Source organism: Camelus dromedarius, chromosome 17 (assembly GCF_036321535.1).
Source record: "Camelus dromedarius isolate mCamDro1 chromosome 17, mCamDro1.pat, whole genome shotgun sequence".
NCBI lineage: Eukaryota > Metazoa > Chordata > Mammalia > Artiodactyla > Camelidae > Camelus > Camelus dromedarius.
This window is the reverse complement of record NC_087452.1, coordinates 1,935,981-1,951,438: the sequence shown is the minus strand read 5'-3', so window position 1 is coordinate 1,951,438 and position 15,458 is coordinate 1,935,981. Positions and strand designations below refer to the sequence as shown.

Sequence of the window (15,458 nt, the reverse complement as noted above, 5' to 3'; positions counted from 1 at the left end):
GGTCCAGCCGGCAGGGGGAGAACAGACGCGGACAGAGAGGCAAGCAGGGCTGGGAGGGCAAGCTGGTGTCGGCTGGCAGAGCAGGCGGCCGCAGCCTCACCGCGTCCCCATCACTCCCTGGCGGCTCGCCGCTCAGGCTGTTCCAGAACATTCCCCAAGGCCTGCGGAGACCGCGCAGCGGGGGCCCGGTGACCCTCTCCTTTCCCCCAGGGCGCTGCGGAACTCCCTTGGGGGAGCGTGTGGGGCAGCGGGCAGGCCGGGCTGGGGGGGACCCCCCCACCCCCACCCCCCACGGCGGCCCACCTGCTCAGGGCCTGGAAGACCAGCGGCGGCACCGCGCCGCGCACGTAGAGCCCCGCCTGCTTCACCAGCTGCGCCAGCGGCCGGAACAGGCGCACGTGCTGCAGGACCCCCTCCAGGTCGGCGTAGAGGCGGCGGCGGAAGCGCAGCCGCGAGTCGTGGAGCGCCTTGGGCCTGCCCGGCTCCGCCGTGGGGGCCCTGCAAGACAGGGCCGGGGCGGCCACGCTGCGCTGCGGCGCTGCCCGCCAGCGAGCTTTCGGTTTTGCTTTATTTTTTGGGTTTTGCTGATTTGACAACATGGGGGGGGGGCGGGGTGGAGCTCAGTGGTAGAGCGCATTTTTAGCATGCACAAGGTCCTGAGTTCAAGCCCCAGCACTTCTATTAAAAAAAATAAAATTAAAAAAAATAAAAGAATGCATTCAAACTTAAATTGTTATCAATTTAAAATAAACTATTGTAAGTTGTTACACGTTAGCCTCCTGGTAACCATGAAGCAAAAATCTATAGTAGTAGACAAAAAAGATAAAAAGAAAGGAATCAAAGTTTACCACTAAAGGAAGTGATCAAACCAAAAAGAGAGCAAGAAAAGAAGGAACAGAGGAACTACGAAACTGGCAGAAAATAATTAATAAAACGGCAATAATTACATACTTACCAACAACTACTTTAAATGTAAATGGACTAAATACTGCAATTAAGAGACATAGACTGGCTGAAGTAATTTAAAAAACAAGACCCATCTATATGCTGCCTACAAGACTTACTTCAGACATAAGGACGCACAAAGACTGAACGTGAAGGGAGGGAAAAAGATATTCCATGCAGATGGAAACCAAAAGAAAGCTGGGTGGGGTAGCTATACTTTGTATCAGACAAAACAGACTTCATAGCAAAGACTATAATAAAGAGACAAAGAAGGGCATTACGTAATTATAAAAAGATCAATCCCACAAGAACATTTGTAAATACTTATGCATCCAACATAAGAGGACCTAAATATACAAAGCAAATAATAAGAGACCTAAAGGGAGAAGCAGACAGCAATGCAGTAACAGTGGGAGACTTTAACACCCCACTTGTATCAATGGGTTAATCATCCAAACAGAAAATCAGGAAAACAGTGGCCTTAAATGACACATTAGACCAGACGAACTTAACAGGTACATACAGACATTCCATCCAAAACAGACAGAATACATACTCTTCTCAAGTGAACACGGAACATTCTCCAGGATATATCCAGGCCACAAAATAAGTCAGTAAATTTAAGAAGACTGATACCATATCAAGTATCTTTTCTAACCACAGTGGTATGAAAGTAGAAATAAATTACAAGAAGAAAACTGGAAAATTCACTAATATGTGGAGATTAAACAACATGCTATTCACCAACCAATGGGTCAAAGGAGAAATCAGAAGACAAATTAAAAAAAAAAACTTGGGACAAATGAAAACACAACATACCAAAACTTATGGGATGCAGTGAAAGCAGTTTTAAGAAGGAAGGTCGCAGCAATAAATGCCTACCTCAGGAAACAAACATCTCAAGCAACTTAACTTCACACCACAAGGAACTAGAAAAAGAATAAACGATGCCCAAAATCAGTAAAAGAAAGGAAACAACAAAGATCAGAACAGAAATAGAGACTAAAAGGACAATAGAAAAGGTCAATGAAACCAAGAGCTGCTTCCTTGAAAAGAGACACAAAATTGGCAAACCTTAAGCCAGACCCACCAAGAAAGAGAAGGCCTCAAATAAACAAATTCAGAAATGAAAAAGATATTACAATTGATACCACAGAAATACAAAGATCATAAGAGACTACTATGAACAATTATGCACCACCAAATTGGACAACCTAGAAGAAAAGGATAAATTCCTAGAAACAAGCAACCTACCACGGCTGCATCATGAATAGAAAATCCGAACAGACTGATCACTAGTAAGGAGATTCAATCAATAATCAAAAACCTTCCAACAAACAAACGTCGAAAACCAGACAGCTTCACTGCTGAATTCTACCAAACATTCAAAGAATTAACACTAATTCTCCTCAAACTCTTCCCAAAGACAGAAAAGGAGGAGACATTTCCAAACTCATTTTACGAGGCAAACATTACCAGACAAGGACACAAGAAGAAAATTAAGTTACAGCGCAATGTCCCTGATGAACACAGATTTTTAAAAATCTCTAATAAAACACCAGCAAACCAAATTCAACATACATTGAAAGGGTCATATACCATGACTGAGTTGGAGTTTTCCAGGTGTGCAAGGCCAGTTTCAACCTCCACAAATAAACCAGTGTGATGCACCGTGTGTTAACAAGGTGAAGGATAAAAACCGTATCATCATCTCAGTTGATGCAGATAAAGCACTGGACAAAATTCAAATCCATTTATGATTTTTAAAGACTCTTAACTAGTGGGTATAAAAGAAACGTACCTCCACATAATAAGACAAGCTCACAGCTGACATCATAACCAACGGTGAGACGCTGAGAGAGTTCCTCTAAGGTTAGATGCGGACAAGGATGCCCACTCACCACTCTGATTGAACACAGCATTGGAAATCCTGGACCACATCTTACACATACGCAAAAATCAACTCAAAATGGATTAAAGACTTGAACGTAAGACCTGAAACCATAATGCTCTTAGAAGAAAACACAGGGTGGTAAGCTCCTTGACACTGGTCTAGGCAATCAGTTTTTGGATCTGACAGCAAAAGCAAAGGTCACAAAAGCAAAAATAAACAAGTGGGACATCAATCTAAAAAGCTTCTGCTCAGCAAAGGGAACCGTCGACAAGACGAAGCAGCAGCCTACTGGGTGGGAGAAAATGCCTGCAAACCCTACGTATGAGAAGGGGTTAATGTCCAGAATGTATGAAGAACTCGTACAGCTCAACATCAAACAACAGAACAACTTGATTTAAAAACGGGCAGAAGATCTGAACAGACATTTTGCCAAAGAAGACACACAAATGGACAACGGGCACATGAAAAGATGCTCAACATCACAAATCACCAGGGAAATGCAAATTGAAACAAAAATGAAATATTACCTCACACCTGTTGAGAGTGGCTGTCATCAAAAAGACAAGAAACAACAAGTGCTGGCGAGGACGTGGAGGGAAGGGAGCCCTGTGCGCTGCTGGTCGGAAGGCAAACTGGTGCAGCCACTCCAGAAAGCGGTATGGAGGCTCCTCAACAAATCAAAAACAGAACTGCCGCACGATGGAGCAGTTCCACCTCTGGGTGTTTATTGTGAGGGAACAGAAACACTAACTTGAAAGGATATTCAGACCCCATGTTCACTGCAGCATGATTTACAATAGCCAAGATGTGGAAGCAACGTAAGTATCCAGTGACGGATGAACGCAAAAGGAAAACGTGTTCACACGCACAACGAAACATCTGCGGCCATAGAAAAGGGAATCTTGCCATTTGTGACATGGATGGACCTCCAGGGAATCGAACTGAGTGAAATAAGTGAGACAGAGAAAGACAGTTACCAAATGAGCTCACTTCGATGTGGAATCTAAAAGAGCAAAAACAAAATAATCAAAACCCAAACTCATAGGTACAGAGAACAGATTGGTGGTTGCCAGAGGCAGGGTGTGTGGAGTGAGCAAAATGGGTGAAGGGGGTTAAAAGGTTATAAAGACTTACATTTATAAAGTAAGTCCTGGGGCTGTAATGTACAGCATGGCGACTACAGTTAATATCACCGTATTGCACATTTGAAAGTAGCTAAGAGAGCAGACAAAGTTTCTCATCACAAAAATTCTGACAGATGTTAACTAGACTTATTGTAGTGGTCATTTCACAATATATAAAAATATTGAACCATGATGTACAAGTGAAACTCATACAAAGTTATATGCAAATTATACCTTAAAAATGAAAAAACCCTCAATCTAAACCTTGCACTTGATACAAAAATTAACTCAAAATGAATCATAAACTTAAATGTAAACCATAAAACAGTATCTTTTAGAAGAAAACATAGAAAAATACTCAAGACCTAAGGTTTTGTGAAGAATTCTTAAACATGGCTTTAAAGGCATAGTCTATAAAAGAAAAACAATCAACAACCTGGACTCCATCAAAATTCAAAACTTTTTCTTTGGAAAAGATGATTTTTGAGATGATGAAAGGACAAGCTACACAGAGTAGCTCCTCTGAGCCTCGGTGTCCAGAGTTTTTACTGGGGCTCCATTAGAGGCATGATGGAGGGATGGACAGATGAATGGACGGGCGGCCGGCCGGCCCATGGAGGAATCTCAATCTCCACATCAGCTGACACTGCATGACCCACACTCCCCGCCCTAAAATCACACTGTCCTCCATCTTATGACAATTGGGTGAGGCTGGTCCCCACCCTAAGACCCCGGTGTGGTGTGCCCTAAACAAGGGCACTCCTATCAGGTATGTCGTAGGTCACCTCCCAGGAGCCAAGGGCAAAAGCGAGAACTGTCTTGGACAAGGCCCAGTGCTCTACTGCAGACCACGACTTTCACCCTTGTAAAGTGCACAAGGTTGTTCAGTTGTTTTCATCGTGCTCCCGACGTGCAATCACAAACACTGTAAAACTCTAGAACACCTTCATCACCCCCCCCCAAAAAACCGCACGCGTGAGCAGTCCCTCCCCACGCCCCCTCCTCTCAGACCTTGGAAAACACTGATCTACATCCATCCCTGTGGATCTGACTGTTGTAGACGTTTCATATAAAATGGAATCATATAGTATGTGGCCTTTTATGTCTGGCTGTTAGCATAACATTTTCTTTTTCATTGAGGTATAGCTGACTTACACTGTTGTAGTAGCTTTAGGTGTGTAACACAGTGATTTGAAACTTTTATAGTCCATTTATAGTTATTGTAAAGCAGTGGCTGCATTCCCTGTGCTGTACAATATATCCTTGTGGCTTATTTACTTTATATGCAGTAGTTTGTGCCTTTTAGTCCCCTCCCCGTCCCACTGGCAGCCACTAGTCTGTTCTCTGTATCTGTCTGTTCCTTTTCTGTTATATTCACTCGTTTATTTTTTAGATTCCACATAAAGGTGGTAATGTATGGTAACTGCCTCTCTGCCTAACTTGTTTCGCTAAGCACAGCGCCCTCCAGGCCACTCAGCACAGTGTTTTTAAGGGCATTCATGTGCAGCAGGACATCGCTCCTTTTTCATGCCTGAATGAGATGCCCTGGTTCGGATCTGTCGCATTTTGTTCACCGGTCGACGGACATTCGGGTCGTTTCGCTTTCTGCCCACTGCACCTAACGCTGCTCTGAACAGTCACATGCGCGTCTTGCAGGGAGGGGCATTTCAGTTCTCTCGGGCGGATGACAGCCACGAGTCAGCTCCCACTCCCCCCGTGCTCCTGCCCCCAGCACTCGAGACCGATCCCCCAGGGCCGCACGCCCCTCCTGGGGGGCAGACTGCACTTCCGGACTCCCTGCTGCTGTCGGCACCCGGCCCTGCGGTGTCTGAGCTCTGAGGACAGGCAGGGGCCTCTAAACTACAGGGAGGCCCTCTGCACCCCAACCAGGGTACGTGCAAATCATGAAAGAAAAAGAGAGTTAGCGGGCCACCAAAGCTGAAGAACGGAAGACCACGAGGGGCCGCTCGCCCAGCCCGCAAGGGGACACTGTAATCGCCTCCACAGCGCCACCCTCAGGTGAGTGGCCATCGGGTGCCCCTGAGGCCTCCAGGGGAGGGGACTTTCTGCAGCGTAAGCAGCCCCTCCCTCCACACATCTTCCTCGGGCCGAGCCCAACACTCCGTCCTTGTGGGGGCATCTCAGGGCCACGCAGAGCACCTGCTCCCTGCTGGCCGGGAAGCCCCGCAGAAGAGTGGATGCAGGACCCTTTGCCGCAGCCGCCCTCTCTTCTACACATCCCTGAAGTCTTCCCTTAGCCAGAGGCAGGCGACTGTCCCTGTCATCCAACTACTGAGCCCAAGAGGCTCCGCATCGACAGCTCCTTCCGAGGGGAGGCACAGCTCAGTGGCAGAGCGCACACCGAGAATGCTCGAGGTCTGGGGTTCGATCCCCAGTATCTCCAGAAGAGATAAACCTAGTTACTACCCCTCCCAGGGAGGGAAAAAAGAGGAGGAAAAACAAAAACAACAAACATCCCGTCCCCGACAGAGGCACGGAACCTGAGCTTGGCTCCTAGAGACCCCTCCACCCCTCCCCACCTGGACGCCACCACATCCCCAGCGAGGCGGCCCGCGCCTACCGGCTCTGGTGGCCCTCCCACAGCCGCCTCAGGCCGTGGTCGGCCAAGCCCTCCAGGATGAGGAGGTGGACCCGCCCGTCCAGCAGGTGGAAGCCGGTCAGCACGTCCAGGTCCTGCTTTTCCTGGATCTTCACTTGCATCTTAAAGGCCGACAGGATCTGCTCGACGTCCTCGAAGGGGTGGGAGTCCAGCCCCAGGGCCCTGGCATTGATCGTGGTGATGTCCTGCAGGAGGCCGTGCAGGAGGGACAGCTTCCTGGAGTCAAACACGAAGACGACGCGGCCAAACTCGCAGGCCGTGGGGTCGGGAGCCGGGGGCCCCGCCCGCAGTGGCACCGCCACGTCCGCCCGCAGCCTCAGCAGGGAGCTGGCCTCCAGGTAGTGGCCCGAGGGCATCGGGCCGTGCGGGAGGCCGTCTCGGGGCCCTGGGAGCCCCACCGCCTTCCTGCCCTGGCCGCCGCGGCCACGGTGTGGGGCCCGGGGCTCACAGCCGTGGACGGGGGCGACCAGGTTCAAGCACTTGTGGCCCAGGAGGAGGTCGGCGAAGCTGACCCGGGCGACCCCGTACGGGTCCCACATCTTATCCTGGGACTCGAAGGGGTTGCTCTCCGTCTCCTCGGGAGAGATGTGGACCTGGAGATTGAGGCAGGAATCCAGGGGGTCCTCCCCAAGCAGCGTGGGCTTCCGGGAGTGCTCCTCTGACTTGCGGTCCCGGTCGTGAACTTCCACCAGCATGGGGGACCCCTCCAGGTACTCCCGCAGGTCGCTGGGGTGCATCGCCCCGAGGAAGATGACGTTGATGTCCTGGAAGTAGACGTGGGTCCCGTGGGGCTGACCCTCAGTCCTGTGCACCGGGGTCTTGTGGAACTGGTACTGGCAGTACACGGGCATGCACAGCCGCTACGAGAGAGCAGGGGACGGCAGTCAGGGGCGCAGCGCCAGGCGCTCCGCTCCCCCCAACCCCGAGGTGGGCTCCCTGGCAGGGGGTGGGCCCCCTGCAGCCCACGTTCCTCCTCCACAGATCCTGCCCTGCAAGGTCACTGGGGGACACGTGGAAGGCACCGAGCTGGGGGCTGGCACGAGACGGGGACTCAGTAGGTATGAGTCACTGTGTCTTCCCCAGACGGTCAGTGCCACAAGGACAGGCCACGGGCCTTCTTCACATCCCAGGGCCAGGCACAGAGAAGGTGCAGAGGAGGGGGCTTTACAATAGGCAATTCATATTTTCCAGACGCACACCTGAAGGGCTGGCACACGTCCCCTTTAGCGTATGAAGTGCCCCAGCGACACGACGCTCGGGGTCTACGGGGGCGTCGGGACGAGGTGGGAAGGGGGGCGGGGCTATGTTGGGGCACAAATGGGGAGCCTCGCACGTGCTGAGATTTTATCATCGGAAACTAACCGCTGCACAAGCTTGTGGCCGCGTGCACACTCCACGTGGACTATTTATTTTACACCGATGCTGGACATTTACTTCAAAACAGTCACAGGTCGGTAGGCTCCCAGGCACCTGCGAGAGCAACGAAGCAAACCTTCCCTCGCAGCCACGTGGATCCAGCTAGAGATTATCATAGCAAGTGAAGTACGTCAGGCAGAGACCGCAACTGTCAGATCTGCTAAATAAACCCGGTAAGAACGCAGCACACAAAATCAGCACACAGACAGCAGCAGCGCTCCTGCACACCAGCAGGGAGCGCTCCAGGAGGGGCGCTGAGAGGGCAGCGCCTCCTGTGGCTGCAGGAGGACGAGCAAAGCCTCAGGAGCACGTCGGACCCGGGGGCCAAAAACCCGCCGACGAGACCGCACAACGCTGCTGCACGAGATTGAAGAAACAAGCCTACGAAACACTTCTGAACGAAAACACACCCGCTGCAAAACACCGCTGAGAAAGTTAAAGAGGACCTTAAAAAGCAGCACAGGGACGACATCCTGCGTCCACGAATCAGGAGACTTGTTAACACGTCACAAAGTGACCCACAGGTTCAACGCGCTCCCTGTCCAAACTCCAGCCAGGGGTGCTGTTTTGCAGAACTAGAAAAAGCTGTCCTAAAATTCACATGGGATCTTAAGGAGCCTCCAATAGCCAAACAGTCCTGAAAAAGAACCAAACTGGGAGTCCTTGCACGTCCCTCCACAACCGCAGCGCCTCAAACACCGTGGGGCTGGTGCCGGCTCAGACACACAGGCTAGTAGGCAGAATGTAAGCCTCTGGGACGAGCCCTTCCACACACGGGCCAGCTGACTTTTGGCAAAGGGGCCAAGACCACTCAATGGACAAAGGACCAACTTTCCAACAAAAGCTGGTGCTCGGGGGAAAGTGGTGCCGGGGAAACCGGCTGTCCACGTGCGAGGGCGAGGTCGGGCTCTGACCTTACACCGATGGGGAAGTTAGCTCAAATGGATCAAGGACCTAAAGCCAGCAGCTAAAACTATAAAACTCTTAGAAGAAAACAGAGGAGGAAGTTCACGGCGTTGGATGTGGCGATGTCGTCCTGGCTGTGGCACCAGCAGCCCAGGTGAGGGCGACCGGATGAGCCGGGCCCCGTGAGCGTCACACTTCTGTGCACACGGGGCGCCGTCAGAAGACGAAAAGATGACCAACAAAACAGGTGAAAGCATTGCCCCAAAATGGTAAGGATTACTATCCAGAATATATAAAGAACACCTACAACGCAGCAAACAACCTAATTCAAAAATGAGCAAATACTTAAAAAGACATTTCAAAGGACTTGAGAAGAAGACACAGGCCGACCTCGGAGACCTCGGGGCTGGGCTCCAGACCACCACAATAAGCAAATATCCCAGTGAAGCAAGTCGCACGAAGTTTTTGGTTTCCCAGTGCATTTAAAATCACGTTTACACTCTAGCCTACTGTGCGTGCAACATCATCATGTCTTAAAATGCAGCGTACACATTTTAATTAAAATACACTTCACTGCTAAAAGTGCCAACCATCATCTGCGCCTTTGGCGAGTCACAATCCTCTTGCTGGCAGAGGGTCGCGCTCCGATGCTGGTGGCGGCTGGCTGATCGCGGTGGAGGTGGCCGAAGGGAGGGGCAGCTGGGACAGCTTCTTGAAACAAGACAGCGGTGAAGCCTGCTGCATCGGTGGGCTCTTCCTTTCAGGAGCAGCGTCCACGTAGCCCACAATGCTGTTTGGCTGCATTTTACCCAGAGGACGTCTTTCGCAATTGGAGTCCGTCATCTCAGACCCTGCCCCTGCTTTCCCAGCCAAGGCCGCGCGGCGTCCCAAGCCTGGGGTGTCGCGTCAGCCGTCTCCGCGGCGTCTTGGCCGGGAGGAGGCTCCCTGGCGGGGGACCGCGCTCTGCTCGCCCACAGGCAGCAGCCCCGCCGCCTCCAGGCTTCCCCCTGCGGCTGCGGCAGTCCAGCCACACCTGCAGCCCCCATGCCTCACTCTGGTTTTCTTGCTTTTCTGCCACATCTGCGGTGACTCCCTCCACTGGAGCCGTGAGCCCCTCGAGTCATCCAGGGGGGTCGGAAGCAACTTCTTCCAAGCTCCTGTCACGGGCGATACTTTGACCTCTCCCCCAGAATCACAGCTGCTCTTACTGGCATCGAGAATGGGGGCTCCTTCCCGGAGGGTTTTCAGCTGGCTTTGCCCAGATCCGTCAGAGGAATCCCATCTGTGGAAGCTAGAGGCTGACCAGATGTCTTTCTTAAGTAGTAAGAGTTGAAAGTCGAAAACCCTCCGAGGTCCATGGGCTGCAGAAAGGACGCAGTGTCACGGCCTCAAAAACAACGTGAACCTCGTCGTCCGTCTCCCTCAGCGCCCGGGTGACCGGCGTGTGGTCAGTGAGCAGTGAAACTCCAAAAGGCATGCTTTTTCTGGGCAGTAGCTCTCCACGGTGGGCTGAAAATCCTCAGTAAACCATGCTGTAAACAGGCGCTGTCATCCGGGCTTTGTCGTTCCGCTTACAGAGCACGGGGGGTAGATTTAACACAATTCTTAGGAGTCCTAGGACTTTGGGAGTGGCAGGAGAGCAGCGGCTCCACCTGGGAGTCGCCAGCTGCCTCAGCCCCGAGCAGCCTGTGCTTGGAGGCTCGGAGGCCAGGCACTGGCTTCTCCTCTTAGCCGTGAACGTCCTCGACGGCACCTCCTTGCAGCAGGAGGCTGCTTCATCCACATGGAAAGCCTGTGGTGTAACGTGGCACCTTCAGTAAGCGTCTTAACAAGACCTTCTGGGTGACTGGCCACTTGTGCTGCCCAGCACCTGCTGCCGCCCTGGCACTCGGAGGTTCTGGAGACGGCTTCCTAGCTGTCGGCCGACCTCGGCTTTTAACATGCCTTCCTCACTAAAATTAACCATTTCTAGCTTTAAAAAAAATCATCTAGCTTTTGATTTAAAGTGAGAGACGTGTAACCCACCCTTTCACTTGAGCGCTGAGAGGCCACTACAGGGTTATTAACTGACCCAATTCCCCTGCCGTGTCCTGGGGGAGGGAGGCCCGGGGAGTGGGCGGCACGGCCAGTCGGCGCAGCGGTCAGACACACACACACGTATGGATCAAGTTCGCCGTCATGGGGCACAGTTCATGGCGCCCCAGAACATTTACAGCAGTAGCAGCAAAGACCGCTGCGCACAGACCATGGTAACAGACACAATAATGAGAAAGTCTGAAACGTGCTGAGCGTGTGGCTGGGAGGGCAGCTCCCAGGGCAGCGGCCGGGCCGCACTCACCTCCAGCTCGGAGGTGCACACGGGCTGTGTCGGGAGGCAGGAGACACACTTGATCCTGATGGTCAGGGGGTTTAAGTCCCGCTTCTGCTCTTCAGTCATGATAGGAACTTCCGTTTCCAAAGTCAAAAAACAATCCAAGATGTTGGCAGACCTCCCACGGCCACGAGTCACGACGATTTGCCGTCCTAGAGGGCAACACACACAGCGTCAGATGGTCACTCATGCCGGCTCAAGATGAGCACAGAGGGTTCGGGCACCTGGGAGCCAAAGATAAAATTACACCTCCAGGAGGAAGGCTTAAATAATAACTGGCAAATGCCGACAGGCAGCATGTCTACACCAGCTTCTCAAACGGGGGTCCCCTGGGCCCTAAGGGAACTTCACTTCTGCGGTTTACCCTTGTGATGTGAGCACTTCCTGAGCCACCTACAGGACGGCTGACGCCCAGGTCCCACCCCTAAGCAGTCTGATTCGCTTGGTCTGGGCTGCAGCCTCCCCTCAGGGATTTTTAAAATCTCCCCGCGTGATTCTAGCCTCTAGAACCTCCACCCTAGACCTGTGTCGTGTGGTAGCTGGCAGCCGTATGTGGCTACTTGTGTTTAAGTTAATTAGAGCTAAGAACCATTTAAAATGCACTTCCTTCGTCCCCTGAGCCACGTTTCAGGCGCTCCGTAGCCACGTGCCACCGTGGGCGTGCCGGAGCCAGCCCTTCTCTGCAGAAAGCTCTCCCGGAGGGCTGCTCCCAGCGGTGACCACGTTCCAGGACAGGGGACGCCAGTGTCTATGTTTGGTGCCCACTGTGGGCACCTGGACTGTCGTGGTTTGGGGAGGAAAGGGTGGATGTTGCCGCAGAACCTGCATGGTAGGTCTGAGCCAAGGCCAGCGTGGCGCACCCCGTGCTATGACAGTTTTGCAACAGGGTGACTACGGGAAGAGGGGTGAATCGAGCCACTGCAGGACACACTGGCAGGTGAGGGGACACTTCTCATCGAAGGGGCCACACCCTTCACCAGGTGTCCCCAGGTGGAGACATACTGGTGAGGGCAAAAAAAAGCAATTAGTTTCAAATCCCAGATCTGACTGTTTGTCGTCATGTGAACTGCAAGTTAGCCGCTCTCTGAAGCTCGATTTCCTCGGAACAAAGAGGGCAGAGACCCCGCGTTTCTCAGGGTGAAGAAGACCCCAGAGGGCTTGTGTGGGGCCGGGGGCCCTGCCAGCACGGGGCACATGCTCCAAGAGGACAATTTTGAGGCTGGTAAATGTGGTCTCAGGGCACACGACGGCCCCCACTCACGCTCAGAAAGAGCGGTCGCCTCCCAAACGAGTCCCGCCGGTGTGCGCACCGTCCGCGCAGGCTGGGAGCATCTCCTGGGGGCCCCGGCTGCCCCCTCGCGCCTCTCCTTGTAAACTGGCTCACTAAGGCCACAGCCAATTCTGACTTGCGTTAGAGGCTTTTGTAAGCCTTTTTGTCTCAGCCTGCCCAGTTCAGAAGACACCTCTGGTGCAAACGTCTATTCAAATCATCATTCAGAAATTTGGGGTGGTGCCAGCCGCCATCCAGGGCTGGCGTCTCAACCTCAGTGCTACTGACATTTGGGGACACAATTCTTTGTCGTGGGGACCATCCTGTGCATCACGGGACATTTAGCAGCATCTTGCTCCCAGTTGTGACCACCAGAAATGTCCCCATACGGTGCCGAGTGGCCCCCGGGGGGGGCACACATGCCCACAGTGAGAACCACGGTTCCATGTAAGGAACGAGGTGAGGGGGGTGGACCCCGTGAGGCTTGTGCACCTGCAGCGGCCAGGCTTGGGGATGTTAAGTGGTCGCCCAAGGTCTCTTGGCCAATAAGCAGCAGAACCAGTGTCCAAACCGGGCCTGCTCGGCTGCGTGTGGCCCCTCCGCTGCGCAGTCAACAGAAGCATTCACATGCTCAACTTCTTGTAATAAGTATAACAGAAAAGACTGAAAATACATATATATATACATGTATGTACGTGTGTAACTGAAGCACTCTGCTGTACCTCTGAAACTAACAATGTAAATCAACTCCACTTCAGTAAAAAAATAAGATAAAAATGACATTAATAGAAGAAAAAAACATAAAGAGTTCACTCCAAACACGGAACCTTTCTGGACGCTCACTAGCTTCCTGGCCAACAGCATGCACCACTGAGGTAAGAAGAAGTCTACGGCCCAGTCCGACATCGAAGGCCCTACCGGAAATGAGCATGCTAGTCTGGGAATTAGCTTACGCTATTTTATTTCACGGCAAAAAAAATGCACAACAGACCGCTGAGTTACAGCCACTCGCGGTCCATCACCGCGCCCTGCAACATCAGGGCCACGGGGAGGTGACTGCGCTGCCACCGCCGAGCCTGGGCCCTGCCTCCCGCCCACCCAGACGTCTGGCGAAGCAGCTGCCACCTCCCCGCCAGCAGCGCCCCCTCCCCAGTCCTGCTGCATGCAGGGACCCCGCAGCACAGTTCACACACAGCCTCTCCCCGGGGGCCTTGCTGCAGCCGACCGGGGTGGGAACGGCCCCCGGCTTACACACTCGGAAACAGACTCGGAGAAGGCAGGCGGTCTGCTGACAAGCGGCTGAGCCGGGACCCAAAGCCTGTGCGGGGGGAGCTGCTGCAGCAACAGTCACCTTACGGGCCGTGACGGCGCAGGCTCAAGGGAGGGGGGGCCCGGGCACCTCTCAGCTTCTCCCTGCTGAAAATGGCCACACCCGGTGGGCCAAGACTACGCAGGCGTCTCCAACCCCTCCCGGCAGAGGTGAGGAGCAGGTCACCCGGGGCCCACCCGCCTGGAGGAGCGCCGGCTCCTTCTGGGCGCCAGACCAAGGGAGCGTCCGCCAAAGCTGCCGGCTCCTGGCAGGGCCACGTGCCGGACTGGCTGGAGAGCGCATGCGAGTCTCTGAAAACGCTCCTCGGGTGGGACTGGTTTTCCAAAATCCACTTAAAGGCGCAGGAGTTAGTATTTTATCAAAACGCATGGAAGGCAACCCGAGAGCTTGAGAGGACTGCGACCTCCCCGCTGCCGCGGAGCTGGACACCCACCCGCGGGGCTTCACCCTCCGCGTCCGCCCACGTTTCCGCAGACCGGCCAGGAGAGGGCGCGCGTTCGCCCCACGGCCCAAACCCCACAGCGAGGTAAGCTTGCAATTACTTTCTCTCAAAGAAAGAGGGTCCCACACATTACCTTTTTAAAACAAAGTCACATAATTTTACCCAAAATATATTCTGAGCCTTCCATTATCCAAACATATGGACCTAATAAATACCTATTTATTATTTCTCAAACCAACTTTATAAATGGTGATCAATCTTACAAAGCAGAAGCAAACCCCTGTTCTGCACTGAGCTGTGTGCCCTCAGGTAAGTTGCTTGACTTCTCTGAGTTTTGAGTCCTCACTGGAAAAGTAGTGACAATAATCAACCCCAATGCCACCACCACCAGTTCACTGGGAGGATCAGAGTTTGTCACAGAAGTAAACAATGAGACGTAAATACTGGCTCCCCGTCCTCATTCCCTTTACTAGATGTTCCTGTAAAAATCTGCAGGAACGTGTTTATACCAAGTAGCCTCCTACCCTAAAAACAAACTTGATATTTATTATTCTCACAGGTTTGCCTAGACTTTGGAATCAGACCTGGGTTCAAATCCTGGCTTCACTTACTCGCTGTGTGATCTTGGACAGTGCAACTGACCTCTCTGTGCCTCCGTCTCCTCCTCTGTATGATGGTGACAGTCACCCCCACACTCTGCTGAGGTGGCATGGAGCGGGGACTCAGCAACCGTGAGCATTCCATCTCGGGACCTTCTTGTCACACGTGAGAAGCAACCAGAAACTGCAGGGAACAGGTGTGGCTACCTGCGAGGAGCGGCATTATCGCCAGCTGGACGGAGAAGGCGCCCTGCTTCCCCTGGCCTGCCATCCTGGAGTCACTTTCCTCCTCTGCTCGAGATTTCTTCCTCCTCTTCTGGCTCTTCTTTCTCCAGTCCAGTTCCTTCTGTCTCACTGTGAAGTCAAAGGAAGGAATGAGCACCAGGAGGAGCTGCCGTCCCAGCCGCATACCTGCCCTACGTGCTGCAGGGATGCGGGAAGGTTCCTGGCGCCCCCTGGAGGCAGAGTTTGTTCTCTGCGCTCCCACCCCATCCCTGCAACCAAAGAGGCGTCCAAACGTGGAGAGCAGACCCATTGTCGG

At 52.9% G+C, this 15,458-nt stretch overlaps 1 protein-coding gene across 1 annotated transcript in view; it reads right to left on the bottom strand.

Annotated features, from left to right (window-relative positions):
* CFAP92 (cilia and flagella associated protein 92 (putative)) overlaps positions 1–15,458 on the bottom strand; it is a 51,576-nt gene that overhangs the window by 19,419 nt on the left and 16,699 nt on the right. Inside the window, exons 8-11 of the mRNA XM_064496173.1 lie at positions 15,125–15,271; positions 11,244–11,428; positions 6,545–7,443; positions 304–498 (exon numbers count right to left, since the gene is read on the bottom strand). Coding sequence (XP_064352243.1) covers positions 304–498; positions 6,545–7,443; positions 11,244–11,428; positions 15,125–15,271 — 1,426 coding nt within the window. The remainder of the gene's footprint in view (positions 1–303; positions 499–6,544; positions 7,444–11,243; positions 11,429–15,124; positions 15,272–15,458) is intronic.